At 51.2% G+C, this 14504-nt stretch overlaps 6 protein-coding genes across 6 annotated transcripts; 3 read left to right on the top strand and 3 right to left on the bottom strand.

Moving 5' to 3' along the window:
* Nucleotides 1-832: 832 nt before the first annotated feature.
* M436DRAFT_39521 (uncharacterized protein) lies at nucleotides 833-2818 on the top strand (the record flags this gene model as incomplete). Its single annotated transcript, XM_013574563.1, has 2 exons — nucleotides 833-969; nucleotides 1168-2818. The coding sequence occupies 2 exons, from the start codon at nucleotides 833-835 to the stop codon at nucleotides 2816-2818; spliced, it is 1788 nt and encodes a 595-aa protein (XP_013430017.1).
* Nucleotides 2819-3166: 348 nt separating this feature from the next.
* M436DRAFT_40298 (DNA repair family protein-like protein) lies at nucleotides 3167-4195 on the top strand (the record flags this gene model as incomplete). Its single annotated transcript, XM_013574703.1, has 1 exon — nucleotides 3167-4195. The coding sequence occupies one exon, from the start codon at nucleotides 3167-3169 to the stop codon at nucleotides 4193-4195; it is 1029 nt and encodes a 342-aa protein (XP_013430157.1).
* A 902-nt stretch (nucleotides 4196-5097) lies between these two features.
* M436DRAFT_40137 (uncharacterized protein) lies at nucleotides 5098-6372 on the top strand (the record flags this gene model as incomplete). The annotated part of the gene is made up of 2 exons (XM_013574679.1): nucleotides 5098-6195; nucleotides 6244-6372. 2 exons carry the CDS (start codon nucleotides 5098-5100, stop codon nucleotides 6370-6372), a joined length of 1227 nt encoding a protein of 408 aa, XP_013430133.1.
* A 176-nt stretch (nucleotides 6373-6548) lies between these two features.
* Nucleotides 6549-8197, bottom strand: M436DRAFT_39790 (homoserine O-acetyltransferase; the record flags this gene model as incomplete). The annotated part of the gene is made up of 2 exons (XM_013574613.1): nucleotides 6549-7303; nucleotides 7360-8197. 2 exons carry the CDS (start codon nucleotides 8195-8197, stop codon nucleotides 6549-6551), a joined length of 1593 nt encoding a protein of 530 aa, XP_013430067.1.
* An 870-nt stretch (nucleotides 8198-9067) lies between these two features.
* M436DRAFT_61306 (GTPase-activating protein-like protein of the rho/rac family) lies at nucleotides 9068-12750 on the bottom strand (the record flags this gene model as incomplete). Its single annotated transcript, XM_013574842.1, has 5 exons — nucleotides 9068-9457; nucleotides 9513-9799; nucleotides 9854-11593; nucleotides 11644-12343; nucleotides 12394-12750. 5 exons carry the CDS (start codon nucleotides 12748-12750, stop codon nucleotides 9068-9070), a joined length of 3474 nt encoding a protein of 1157 aa, XP_013430296.1.
* Nucleotides 12751-13236: 486 nt separating this feature from the next.
* On the bottom strand, nucleotides 13237-14427 carry M436DRAFT_70426 (uncharacterized protein; the record flags this gene model as incomplete). The annotated part of the gene is made up of 2 exons (XM_013574940.1): nucleotides 13237-13240; nucleotides 13598-14427. The coding sequence occupies 2 exons, from the start codon at nucleotides 14425-14427 to the stop codon at nucleotides 13237-13239; spliced, it is 834 nt and encodes a 277-aa protein (XP_013430394.1).
* Between the last annotated feature and the right edge of the window lie 77 nt (nucleotides 14428-14504).

The following is a 14504-nucleotide window of genomic DNA, read 5'->3' on the forward strand; positions in this document are numbered from 1 at the left end:
GGTTCTTTTTCCATTGGGCAATCGCGGCGTAAAAAATCAGCAAGGACTTTTGACGAAGGGATGATGTAGCTAAGAAGGAAATACCCATCCACGCTGGCTTCTCTATATGCTGGGATCCTGGGGACAATCAAATGAAACTCAGTCATCCTGCCCAAACACTCTGTCACGCTCGAGTCCACCTGAAATTATCGACCACTCTACTATACTCATCGATCATGAATCAACGAAACCTGTCATACCAGTCAGGATGTAACCACTCGAATATGGCACCGTTGCGCAAGATGTCTTTCGCAATCAAAGAAGAGGCACTGGCTGTATTTCAACCATCAGCGCGTACAGCCGACCCAAGTGATTTCTTTATTACCCAAATGCAGCACATGTGAAAGCAATCGAGTGACCATTGTCAGTCTTTCAGCTCTAGCCTCCCCCGCTCTGGCGAAATCACAGTTGTCACTGAAGCCATCAAGATGCATAGTTCTGTTGAATGGTAGCAAAACTCATGGAAAGCCGACGACATCGCGACTCTCGGCGGATCTCTCTATTCACCAAAGGAACTGTGCATCCTATAGCGATACGTAAGACAGGTCTCCGCACATAGGCAGGAAGGAGCAGATGCAGGCTATTTAATCCCTCGGCCTTGAGGCGCTTTGTGTTTATTCTGAAAGCGGATCAAGCACACGCCCAGTCATTCGTCACACGTGAATCGAAGGCAACGCGCCCTCACTCCGCATACCTTAATAGTATATAAAGCTCGCCCCTTCCTTCCCCTTTGCTCCATTCACTCTTTCATGTTCTCTCAAATCCACACGACTCTGCTTCGGGTGCCGTGATAATGACAGACGTGTGTATCGTCTGCTTGGGCGATTTTCGCCTCAGCCCTGAGCATGCCGATGCCGAGACAGATAGCATCCCCATCAAGACCGAGACCGAAACTATTGCGCCGCTTCCCGTGCTCCCTTCTGAACAAAGGTACTCAGATCCTGTCCACCGCGAACATTTTGATCCCCCGGAGCATCTTCGTCAAACCCGTCGATTCCTTGATCGCTTTGATCGGCTTGATAACACTTACATGTGCCGCCGCATAAGCTTGGATGGTGACGTCTCCCCCACCTTCGAAGACCTCCCGGGGGAATCAAGACTCAAGACCAGTGCTGACTATCCATACAGCAAACATCCCGTAGACGATGAAATTGTTGCCCACCTCCTTCCCTGCGGACACAATCTCCACGACTCCTGCTTACGCCCTTGGGTCGAGCGAGCCAACAGTTGCCCCATTTGTCGCGCAAGCTTCAATGTGGTCGAACTTCGCAACTTCCTCGATGGCCCAGCCCACTCTTCCTACATCGTCGAGGAAAAGCAACAACAAGCTGATGTCGATCCCACCTTGATCATCGACGACTTCCTGGAGGAAGAAGAAGCTCCATGCCTCATCTGTGGTAATATCGACAGCGGCCATGCAACCATGTATTGCGATGGATGCGATGGCACAGTCCACATATTCTGCGCTGGCTATAGCGAGGTCACCGCTCCCGAAGTTTGGTACTGCGAATCCTGCCATCGCCCAGGCAATCACGCTGCTAGTCCTCGACGTGCCCCACGAGCACGGAACCCACGACCAAGAAGAGTTGGAGGTAGAAGGCCTGGTAACGAAGCATGGGACAGAGTCTGGGCCAGTGTCTGGCGCCGCCTGAATTTGGACCTCGACTTTCCTCACGAAGAGGAAGACCTTACTGCCATCCATCGCACCCCGGCTCAACGACAAGAGCTTGCTGCCTGGACTCGCAGACTCCAAGTCGCCAGTCGCCAGGGTGGTGCAAACCGATTCAGAGATACCGCCTCCACTTTGCTGGATCGAAGAAATCTCGCTGCCGTGCATTCACCAGAGTCACAGGAAGAACTCCGCGCCTGGAACGCGCTTGACAAGGCCCGCGCACTCGACCCCCAAGCGCAAGCACCGCCTAGCAGGAAGCGCAAATCCGTCACAGGCTCACCCGCCTCGCCTCGAGACAACACAGCAGAGCGTGATCAGGCTGAGCCAGCACGCAAACTCAAACGACCAAGGACCAGGAGAAACATGACGATACCCACACAGACAGAACCTGGTCCGTCTACTATCGAGATACCAGTGCGTCCGATACAGACACCTGTCGAAGGACCAAGCTTCCTCACTCAGCTTCTCCAGGAGGTGGAGAAACAGCCTGCCCCCGAAGAGACGGGCTCACCAGACGCTGAAGCCATGTCTGGAGACGACCAACTCGGACCATCTAACTTAGCGTCTCCTGGAGCATCTCCTATCCACTCGGGCCAGGTTTCGCCTCCACGCGCGTTGTCTGTTACACCTCCACCCCAGCTTGCACGTCCCAGGCCTACTTCCCCTATGCCCCTCACATCGATTGTTCGACCTCTTGCTTCACCGACGTTTTCTCTTGCTATGAATGGCAAGGATGAGCGAGGTAGATCACATCGACGCCCCCAACAACAAGTCAGCAGCCCACCAAGAGACATATCGCCTGGTTCCCCCTCCCGCAACATGTCGTACTCGACTAAGACTGAGATCCAACGAATGGTCAAAGCTGTCCTCGGTCCTCGTTATCGTGGAGGCGAAATCAACAAAGACCAGTACACCGACATCAACCGAGATGTGTCCCGCATGCTCTACGACATGGTTGGCGATGCTGAAGGCCTGGCTAACCAAGATGGCCGTGAGAAGTGGCAGGAAGTGGCTTCGGCTGAGGTCGAACGAGCAATCGGGGCCATTCGCTCGCCGAAAGAAGGCCCGTTCGAACAGAGAATTTGGTTGAGCGGAGCGAACGAATAATGAGCATGGCGCTTTAAAGGCAACACTTGATTTTGGCGCACCGGGTTTCACTTCTGCCTTTTCTTAATTGAGCATCTTTGGCTTCATGGCGTCAGGGCGGGAAATGGGAGAAGCGTACAGATACCCCAACCTCGAATTTTACACCCATCATGGTTTTTCTTTGTTATTCTTCTTCCAGGCTATACTAACACTGTCTTATACTGTGATTCTTGAGTCTCATTGATATTGTGAAATCATAAATCGGGTCTTTGTTCCATCGACGTCATCGAAATGCTGGCGCGTTCACGTCGCGTCTTCCTGAGCGAGCATTCTCTCTACTTGATTCCACACCACATCACCAGAACCACAATGTCGAAAAGAACACTGGACACATTCTTCAATCCATCGCCAAAGAAGGCCAAGATTTCTCTTACGGACTCGAAAGATGCGCCTTCAAGTCACTCAACATATCCCTTCACCGTACCACAATTGCCACCAGAAATCAGCGACCTTCTAAACTTCGCCCCAGAAGCAGAAGGCAAAGCGATAATCGATCAACCGGACTTGGATCTCTTGTACTTCCAACCATATATCCCTGGCTCGATATCAACGCCTCTCTTTGAGTTTTTACGCGGAGAATTGTTCTTTTACCGTGTCAAGTACAAGATCAAGCGTGGACCCATCGAAACAGACATCAATACGCCACGCTTCACGACTGTATTCGGTGTGGATGAAACCTCTTCATTCCTACCCGATGGCTCCCTGATCGACGCGACTACCAGAAAGCCGATCCCAAAGGATCGCTACAAGACATGCAAACCACGACCGATACCCCACTGTCTTGACCTCCTGCGCAAACTCACAGAAGCAGCAACAGACCAACGCTACAACTTCTGTCTTGTAAACTACTACGCCACCGGCGACGACAGCATATCCTACCACAGCGACGACGAACGCTTCCTAGGCGTGGATCCCGCAATCGCCTCCTTCAGCCTCGGAGCCAAGCGCGACTTTCTGCTCAAGCACAAACCCACTCCGCCCTCTGACACAAAGTCGGCCGCTGCAATAGCCTCGGAAACCAAACCTCTGAAGCTTCCCCTAGGCAGTGGAGACATGGTGCTGATGAGGGGAAGCACGCAGGGTAAATGGTTGCACAGCATACCCAAACGCAAAGGAGGTGAAAGTGGGAATGGAAGGATCAATATTACGTTTAGGAGGGCTATGGTTGCGGGAGGGACAGAGAATTATTATAGGTATAATGTGGGTGATGGAGATGTTATGAAGTGGGATGCGAAAACGAAGAGCATGGTTGTTTGGGGTGAGAAGAAGGAGGGTGATGAGGTTGAGAAGAAGGAGGTCAAGGCTGAAGATGTGGATAAGGGATATGCTGCATTGTAGGAGTTTCGAGATCGAGGGACATACCTTGATTTCTGAGATATGTCTTCCCCGTGTGCAAAGATATGTCACCCATGTAGCTGTAGGAATGCACAGTCCTTGCGAGACGGTAGCGAGATCCATAGAGAGTGGATAGTTTTACGACTCTCAGTGAATGCCTGATATACAGTCAAAGAACCGTGCATTTCTATAGCTGGTCTTCTAGATGGTACCAAAGTCCAAGGAAAAACGACAACATCACGACTCTCTGTGGACAACTCTTTGTTACTAAAAACACCGTGCATTTCTGTAGCTATCTGCGTGACACATCTTTGCATGTAGGAGGGTATGAAGCAATCACAATTAACCCAGAGCTCAACAGGAGATGGGTCTTCATGAGCTGCAATAAGTTTCAAAGGTGACGAGTGGTCATATCAGCCTTCGCTGTAGGTATTGGTTAGCAATCAGTGCGTCAAAATTGCAGTGTCGTTATGCCCGAGAGGACTGAACGAACAAAACAAGGAGCCCACTTGAGGACGAGACTGAGCAGAAGACAAAACGAATGTCGCAGCCGTGAATCGAACACGGGGCTCGTGCATGGCAAGCACGAATTTTACCACTAAACCACTGCGACAGATGATTGGATGAAGTAAAATCTAAGTCCAATATAATACTATGTCTTCAAACGGGAAATCACAGCTGCTCCATGATATGCATGTGCTTCTCGAGCTTCGACAAAGAAGTCAACCTTGTCCACTGTTTACACAACCTCTTGATAATCACCTTCACCAAACACCGAACGAAAACTCGAAGCCCACACTAATTTGCCGTCCATGCATACACAACAAAGAAACTAGAGCACAGCCGCACCACAAGCCCTACGAGGCACCCATCACATCTCTCGACCCTCCAACCCTTTCACAACCATGGATCTCGCCAAAAACCTCCTCCGCATAACCGCCCGCGCATTCTACACAACCGAAGACGTCCTCATCGTCGACGCCCTCGGCATCCACAGCACCCTCACAGACGCCGACCTCGCCCACTGTCTAGGCACCAACAGAAAAGAACTACGCAAGCAATGCGGCAAGCTCAAAGACGCAGGTCTCATCTCTGTCCAAACCCGCGCTGAGAAAAAAGAAGATGCTCCTCCCCCATCTACAAATCCAAATTTCAAAAACAGAGAGCATGTCAAGCATGTAGATTGGTATTGGTTGCATTTCCACCCGGCGATTGATGCCATCAAGTATCGCTTGAGTAAGCTGTCAAAGCACATCGATAGTATGGGCGCGCCTACCACTGAGAAAAAGGACCTGGAATGCCCGCGGTGCAAGAGCCAGTATACAGACCTCGAAGTCATGGACAACATCGATCCGCTTTCTGGAAGCTTCCTCTGCCATCTCTGCGAACACCCTCTGGATCCCGTAAACGAAGACCTGCAAGAAAACGAGAGCAAAATGCGCCTCAACACCCAAGTCGCCGCCATCGAAGCCCTGCTCCGCGAAATCGATCAGGCGAATGTACCGGAGAATGACTTTGACACGGCGTTGTCATTGCACTTGCCTATCAACAGGGGTGACGCACACCCAGATCGTCCAACAAGAATAGCAGAGGAAGTCAAGCCGTCAATCGCAGGCTCCAAGGGCTTGACTCTGGCGCCCGACAAAGTCAAGGTACAACTCGAAGACGATGTCACCACGAAACCAGATCCGGAGGCCGCGCGCATCAAGCGCGAAAAGGAGGCCAAGCAAAACGCTTTGCCAGAATGGCTTACGAGGTCGACGGTTTCTGGCGACATGACAACGGCAGGTGCAAAGGAGCTGAGAGAACAAAGAGAAAGGGAAGCTCACGCAGGAGGTTTGTCAGTCGACGACGCAGCAGACGACAAGAAATTGGGAGGTACGCCAGGCAGAGACGACGCAGTCATGGATGATTACTGGGCCGCGTACCGCGCAGAGCAAGAGAGAGCAAGAGTAGAAGAGGAAGAGGAAGAAGACGAAGACGAGGAAGACGAGTTTGAAGATGTGCCTCCTGGCGCCAGCGTGCCGGATATCAAAGTCGAAGAGGCTGAGGGTCCGGATGCCAAACGTGTCAAGACTGAGCAAGAGGCTGAGGACGCTAAGCCGTTGGCTAGTGTGGCTCCTGCTGTGGATGCCAATGCAGAGTCGGATGAGGATGACATGGAGTTTGAGGATGTCTAGAGGGCACTCAAAGTATACTACGATACCCATAGACCATGAGATGAAAAACACAATACCAAGTATATTCTTACAAGACACTTTGAGATGAACACTTTTGAGTTACTCGACATTTGACGAAAAGAAAACTCGCTATGCTTTTGTTCATGATGCTATACATCCACTCCTCTCATCTCATCCTAATCCAAGAACCTCTTGATCTCACCTCCAACACCCTCGAGATCAAGCAAGAAGGTGTCATGACCGAACAGACTTCTGTCTTCTCCAAGCTCAACATGCGTGACCTTCCTGTTTCCTACCTTTCTCAACGCAGCAGCAATCTCCCTCTGCTGCCAAGCAGGAAACAGAATATCACTCGCCACACCCAACACCAACGCAGGAATATCCCTCAAGCCTTGCAATCCCTTGACCAAATCAGCCGGTGGCTCATCGGTCTTGACAGCAGCTTTGATGCTGCCAGTATCCTGATCCATGATTTCTGCAGTCGACTCTTGCTCTTCGTAAGGTGTATCCGGCAACGTCAAGTTACAGAGGTCTGCAGCCCCAACCTCTGGTTTCGGCGTAGGTTTATCAGCACCAAACTGCACCAACTTGTGCGCATTTGATGCCCTTACGCCCTCCAGCATATCCATGTGTTCCTTGCCCAAGTCAAACAAATCCATAGCTTTGGACACATATAACAAACTGTTGGCATCATACTCCAAACACCATTTTTCTCCCGCGTGATCGAGATATGTTTCGATCAAAAAGTCTGGACACAAAGCAGGAGGTTTGGAAGGGTCGGCGCGGCGGCGGCCGAATCGCAATTCCCATTCTGGACCGCTGCGGTAGGTTACGGTTGCGATTTCGCGGGCGAGTTTCATGCCGGCATGGGGTGGGATGGCGGAGTAGTAGTTTCCGCGTGTGGAGGACCAGGCTGGGTCGTTCATGAGGACTGCGGATGGTGTCAGCGTTGACCAAGGCAAGAAGAGAGAGTAAGGGATGGCATACCTTGACGTTGGGTATGGCGCATGGCTACGCTGTAGGGGTGACTCCTAGCACAGCCAGAAATACTAACGAGTTTGCCCACTCGCTCAGGGTGCAGGACAGACGCAGCCAAACTCTGCATGCCGCCCATACTGGAGCCAACAGAAGCGTACAACTTCTCAATGCCCATCCAGTCGAGCAGACGAAACTGCGCTCTCACCATATCCTGCATAGTCAAGATAGGAAAACGAGTGGCGTACGGCTGATCGCCAGCCAACGGATCCTTAGAACTAGGTCCAGTACTGCCGTAACAACCTCCCAGCACATTAGTGCAGATGACAAAGTACTTGTCCGTATCAATAGGAGCACCGGGCCCAATGAACTTCTCCCACCAACCCGGCTTGGAGTTGGCAGGAGTGCTCTTTGCATGGCTACTAGCACTCAATCCAGTATGCAGCAAGATAGCATTGCTCTTGTCGGCATTGAGGGTGCCCCAGGACTCGTAAGCGATGTCGAAGGAAGGCAATACACCGCCCCAGTCCAGTAAGAGCGGCGAAGGGCAGTGGAAAGTCTCGGTAGCACCGGGTGCGTACGACGGCTCGGGTCCAGATAACGATCGCTTGTTTGTCAAAGTCTGCGTTTTTTTGTCCAAAGCATCCAAGCAGGGGAAGCTGAGCGGTGGGTTCACGACTGGAATCTCCGAAGGTCTTTCTGCTTCGACTATGGGTTGGCCAGCGGCTGCTTGCGAGGGCAGTGTGGGTGTGCTGTGCAAGCTGCGGTGGATGGGGAGGAAGCGTGTTCGAGGGTTGGTTCGGCGGAACAGTCCATTGGCAAGTTGCCTGGCTGCTCGAGGTGTCGACATGATGTCTTCTCTGTCGTTTTTGCAAAGGAGGAGACAAGTGTGAATGATTACAATGCTCTCTGGTGGAAAAGTCATGGTCCTTGAATCTGACGCCATCAGCCGAGGCGTTTGTCAGCCTCCGAACTCGGGCTGCCTGCTCCAAGAGTCACCATGCCTTATCTCCCACCCATCACCACATGCTGGTTATTTACTGAATTTAAAGATACTGCGCATGACAGAAGACACCAGAGACGTGCCACTAATCGCTAGAGTTCTCGGGAATAGCTTGAGACGACAGCTTTTGCCGCATCACACTCATTGTCCTGTGCAATGCCAGTAAGCATCGAAAGCAGGACCATGCATCACATGCAAACTAGAAATTGTGGACATAGGTAGACTGTAGATGATGATGCATTTTGCTCGACCCGTCTACAGGTTTGTCCTGACGACCGAGGCTCGTCTTTCAATCCAACAAAAGGAGTAAGAGAAGTTGGAAACTATCAACTGTGCCCAAAAGCGATGCTGTTGACCATACTGATGATGAGCTTGATGATGGAAAAAGAAAAGGCGCCTACTCAAAACGGATGACGGAGTGAGACTAACAGCGAAAACAACAAGGAAAAGAAGAAAAGATTTGTCGACTCAACAGAGGTAAAAAGGTGGTAAGAAGTGAAGATGAAAAGGGGGAGAAGAAAACAAACAGTCCGCCCTCCAAGAGAACTCATTGCAATCGAAACACATGTGCGAATGTTCTGATGATGGCGGCTCTCATACAGGGTGCCGGAAACGAATGACTGACATCTTGCACGGTGGTAGAGAATGCGTGGAAACAATGGATATCATCGCTTCAGTTGTATTCAAGGTTACCACCGATTGAGAAGATATCCCAGCTTAAGTCACACCCATAGGCCTTGGTGTATACCCGCTGTTGCGGTTGCCGTTCCTGGTGGGACTTCCCTGACTTTCAGAAGACTTGTTCGGGTGCATGGCAAAAGGCGGCTGTGGTGGCAGGTCCGCTGCCACATGACGAACACTGGCCTCATTACCCCACGCGTTTGCCTGTTCGGCATCTGTGTCAACACGAGTGACGACGGGTGCACTACCCCTGCTTTCACGAGATTTGGGCGTCGTAGATTGTGGTGGTGGAGCTACATCTCCTGGTGTACTCGAGGGCCCCTTCGTACGGTCGCCATATCGCTTCAGGATTTCCTTGGTCGTGATATCGGCGCTGGCAGAGAACAAAGTGGAGTCGTTGAGGATGAGAGCTAAATCTTCTGGCACCTTCGAAGAGTGTTAGCATTATGGTAAATGTTGAAGAAAGGCATCGAAGACTTACCTCGCACATGTACTCGTTGTACTCAATGAGTGAGTGCACCGCCTCGATCGCGAGCAAGTTGTCATCCAAGGGGACATCGCGTTTCCCCAAGTGTAAGATGTTAGGTGCCATCACAGTGGCGAGATTGTGAACGTCCATCTTGCTGCCAGATTCTTCGTCAATGTGGGAGAACGAAGACACCCATTGCATAAAGTTGAACAGCACTTCCATCGTGTCTCTATGTGCTTTCGGCAGAAGACAGCATGTAAGGTGGAGTACTCGTCGCCGTGTCTCTTCGTCAGTGATCCCTGAATAGCGGTTAGTAAAAGGCTCCTGGCTGATGTGTGATCTGATAAACTTACTCTGTGAAATCAACCACAACTTGTGCAGTTTGAATGTCATAAGCGGGTCTGGCAGCTCTCGTAGGAACTTCTTCAGAAGTGCAGCGACTTGCACTGGGTTCTCTTTCGTGAGATCGACGTCCACCATTTCCTTGGAGTCAATTTCTTCTTTGACATCGTTGAGTCTCTTGATGTTACCGTTCTTGCGGAAAACACCCTCAACCGACATGTCCATCATTCGCATCGCGGATATGGCGTCCTGGATGAGAACAGGTATCCGCAAAGCACCGGGCCCGATGCCGTCTGTTGATTCTGCATAGTCTTTCTCAACCAACTGCTCGAGAGACACGCCAAATATGCCCCGCTTGTTGCCTTTGGACTTCTTGCCTGCCTCAGGCTTGAAGGCCTTTCCAAACTTGCCCCAGAACGTGGGTCTCTTTGTCTCGATAAGATCAAGCAATTCTTCTTGGTTGAAGTGGCCCTCAAGAAGAGGTTCCATCGAAAGTACGGCTACGTGTCGAACGATGAAATACTCAAGTGCTGAAAGCTCGGAGAAGTACTTCTTTGTCTTCAAAGCTCCACCTTCCCCAAGAGCTGGCTTATCTTCGTTACCAAGCGAGACGTGTCGTGTGTGACCGTTGTTGACAAGCTTTGGTCTTGGTTCCTGAGGTATCATCGGGCCACGATGGAACTTCGAGGCGTTTGGCCTTTGCTCTCTCGTTTGCTGTGCCTGCACAATCCTCGGAATATCGTCCAGGGTCATGGATTCATGGTTTCCGAATTGAAGTTGCGACATGCGCGATCCACCGGCTTCACCATCTTCAACAATCTGGAAATTGCCGGTTTGGCGGCGTTCGAATCTGTCCTCCGGGTTGCCATGCAGGCCTTCGGGACCATCGATTATTCTGGATGTACGGGCCTTGTGATTTGTTGTTGAAATGTTCTTTTCCATGCGCGTAGATCGCAACCTTCGGATGTCTCCAAGTGTCTGTTCGTACGATGGTGAGTGCTCACGCTTGGTTGATCCGGCATAAGACTTGGATCGGGTGTTCGACCTGAGCAACGGCGGGTCCATGGAACCCTTTGGTGACACACGATGTCCGCGGTTGGAATCATAGTCTGTAAGGTTTGGATCATCTGAAGTATGAGGCAAAGCACCGCTTGTACGTAGTGTAGCAAGTAGCCTTGCATGAGCGACACGAAGAAGATGTACGTATTGTTGAAGGCGCGTGACAAAGACGAGATCACCCTCGCTCGAGCTCCCGGCATGGCGATCGCAGAAGAGTTTTTGAGAAGACTCGTCCCATCTTGCTAGTGAATGTTCGTCGGGGAGAGGTTTCGAGCACTTGCTGCAAGTAAGGCATTGTGCATGAAATCTTCGGTCTCTGCGTACAAAGCACTTGTCCTCGACTGACTTGTCGCAGACAGCGCAGTTGTCAGCAGATCGTGCAACGAAATTTTCTGTTCCACTTCTTGGGTCTTTGTCTTCTTCGATAGCGAGTCTGTCGTCAAGAGCGCCGATCTCGTCCAGGAAGTTGGTTAGCCCCTCTTGGCTGTTGGTTTCGCGTTCCAACTTCAAGGCGCCCTGAAGACAGATGCGGATTAGAAGCTTGAGATAATGCGCCAAACCTGTGACAAGGGACAGAAGCTCTTGAGTGACACCCAATCGCCTCACGCCAGTCTCTTGGGATTCAGCAAGCAACTGGAAGAACGCGACCACCTTCTTGCACAGAAGTTTGGCCTCTCTCGAATAGGAAAGACCTGGGAAGAGTCAGTAAGCATGAAACAAACTATACGACAAATGAACGTACCCTTTGCTGTGTGAGACTGCAGGACTTGATCTAGATTGTCCGCTGCGGAGAAGAGCAGGTCGACGTGTGTAATGAATCTCTTGGCCGTCATGACTCCATCAACGTAGGCGCCATTGCTGACATGTAATAACATATCAGAGATGCATGTCGCTGATTTCTCTTCGAAGGATGAGAGCGTGCGCCATATCCAAAGTACTTTTTCCTCAACGCTCTCCTCGCTTTCTTTGACAATCTTTCGCATCTCTTCTGTGGCATTCTCCTCAGAATCCAGAGGTTCATCTGCAGAATCACCCTGATGCAGCCGAACGTTCCAGTATTTGTGAATCATATAACACTCCGGGTGCCAATGCTGATTTTGACCATTGCGGAAGATTTCGACGAACTGTTTCAAGATGGCGGTGTGACAGCCATTGCAGCGTTGAGCGAATTTGGTCGAGTAATGGTAGTGGCAGTATACGTTTCCCTCGTGTTCGTAGTAGCTGTCCTGAGCGCCAAAGACGGTCGGGCATACAGAGCAGGTAAAATGTTCGATGTGGTATTTGCGGTCGAGCGCAGTGATGTAGGATCCGCGGAGGGCGCCTCCACAGGCATGGCAGAGCAAATCCAGTCTGCGGAAGTAATCCGTTTCGCAAAGAGGGTATTGATTCGGAGGCTGTTCTGGGACGGGGAAGAATTTAGATGCGACAACTTTACCGCAGTCCTAAACACAGTCAGCAATTATATAGAGATTCATATTTCAGATGTACGGACGTGGCAGGTGAAGCACTCGAGATGGTAGGTACCGCCCAAAGCGCGGACGAATTGGCCGGTCAGGTGGCCACCACATTTTGCGCATATCCTGTTAGACTGTTTTCCATTGGGTCGAGAGCGGTCCCGCGAAGGTGAGATCTGAGTGTCGGCAGGCCGGTCGTCCTTGACGTCTAGGCTGCGCTTTGGTCTGTGACGAGACGCCAATTCAAGCTGAGATTCTGCGTCTGTAGCGGGTCTTGAAGGCGAGTCGCTGGGAGACTCAAAGGTGTTGGTGCGAGATGGTGGTAACGCGATGTCGGACGGATAGGGATGATCATCAGCGTCGTGCTGGGTGGGGTGGTCGGTGGGTAGACCCATGGTGTATTAAGAGAGATTGCGAACACAGGAAAAGAGCGAGCGTAAGGTAGCAGCGGCTACTTGGGTTGAAGCGTCGAGCGAGATGGGGTTGAGTAGGATATCATCAAAACAAGGACAGGCAGTTGCGGAGGGTCAGGAGGCGGCGGGCGATTGTGTGTCTTTAGTCTGGGCGGACGCAGCGCCTGCTCGTTGGAAGACTGGATAGCGACCGCATGGGACGTTGTTCCAGGAGTCGAGGTAGAGAGAGCCTGCGTGGAGCGGCCAAGAGTGTAGGGTGTTTGTAGGTAAATAGTCAAAAGCACGAGCTTCAAAGGAGGAATAATGCTCGAGAGAGCCCCGGGGCGCCAAGGACACGCACGAGAAGAAGTCGTGACTCGCAAACGCTGTTTGGCTGAGAAAGCGAATTCCACGAGACACAAGGAATCTGAGGAAGAACCAATGCAGATTCCGACCCTAGCCCTGTTGCTGCCACTGTTGTGTCGAGCCCTAGCTTGCTACTCGGCTGCAGCCATACTTTTGCAGCCATACTCTTGCATCAGCTCTTCGTTTGGCTCTGAATGCTTGCCCTGACTTCCAATGCTTGGTGAGCGTGTTGCACACGCGTGGAATCCATGGCGCCGAATGGCCGAAGCTCCATGCAAATTCCCCGTATTACTCGTCCCTGACAGTGCCGATCTAATCTCTCCATCCTCTCCCCATGCACATGTCCGGGTCGCAGTCACAGTTGAAGCACCGAGTACACAGTTTCAAACAAGTGTCTCCTGAAATCACAAGTGTTTTCACGAAACCTGGTCATTCATGGATGAAGTTGCACCAGGCGGAAGCCCAAAAATTCTATGCATCCTACCTGCCAAAAATCCAATCACTCCAAGATCGTGCCAGACGGCTATCAATGACTGCGCGTGGGTCGAACGGTCTATACATCAGATATCTCTGCCACCAAGTGAGATTACGAGGTTGGTTCGGCAGACAATTGCTTTGTACCGTCGTGTTCCCACACATGAAACGAGCGTTCCAATGTGTATGTCCGAATACCCAATTGCTCACTTGTTCGTGACCTCTCCACGTTCGAAAGGCATCCAGCGTATTACTGCAAAAGCATTGACTCACAGCGTTGTTCTCGTGCATAGGATGACATGTGTCCTTGAACGATGGGGCGTGATGAGTGAGTATGATGACCTCCTTATGAGGATCCGTGTCAGCAATGTGTCGAAGTGATGTACGCAACCACTCGACGTCTAGCTCATGTTCTCTGTTATGATTCTCGATGGACCAATCCCTGATACATCCGAAATCTTTGTTCAATTGAGCGCAATCGGGTTGAATGTGAGAGTGAAGGGTGCACCCCAGCACGATGATATTGGATCCTGCTAGGTCGATTCTCGTACGATTCAAAAACACCAGCTTCTTTTGCAAGGTCGGATCTTGCACCAGCATGTTCGCAGCATCCAGTCCTTCTTGTCGCGACGAGCCGTAGTATTCATTGTTGCCGGCAACCAAGAGTACACGATCAAAAATCTGACACTGAAGTCTTAGGAAACCGGCATAGTCGTCGTAGTCACAAAAGCGTCCAATATCTCCAACGAGGGCCAGATGGGATGCAGCGCAAGGAATGTCGTAGTCGTACTTGCGTTTTTCCAAGTGAAGGTCTGACATGAATTGTATCCTCGTAGCCATAGTGATATACGGCCATGTGAAGGAGTGAGGGATCGGTCGAGGAGTTTTGGAATTCCCGTCCGCGAAGTCCATGCCAA

This window comes from Aureobasidium namibiae, assembly GCF_000721765.1.
Source record: "Aureobasidium namibiae CBS 147.97 unplaced genomic scaffold scaffold_3, whole genome shotgun sequence".
NCBI lineage: Eukaryota > Fungi > Ascomycota > Dothideomycetes > Dothideales > Saccotheciaceae > Aureobasidium > Aureobasidium namibiae.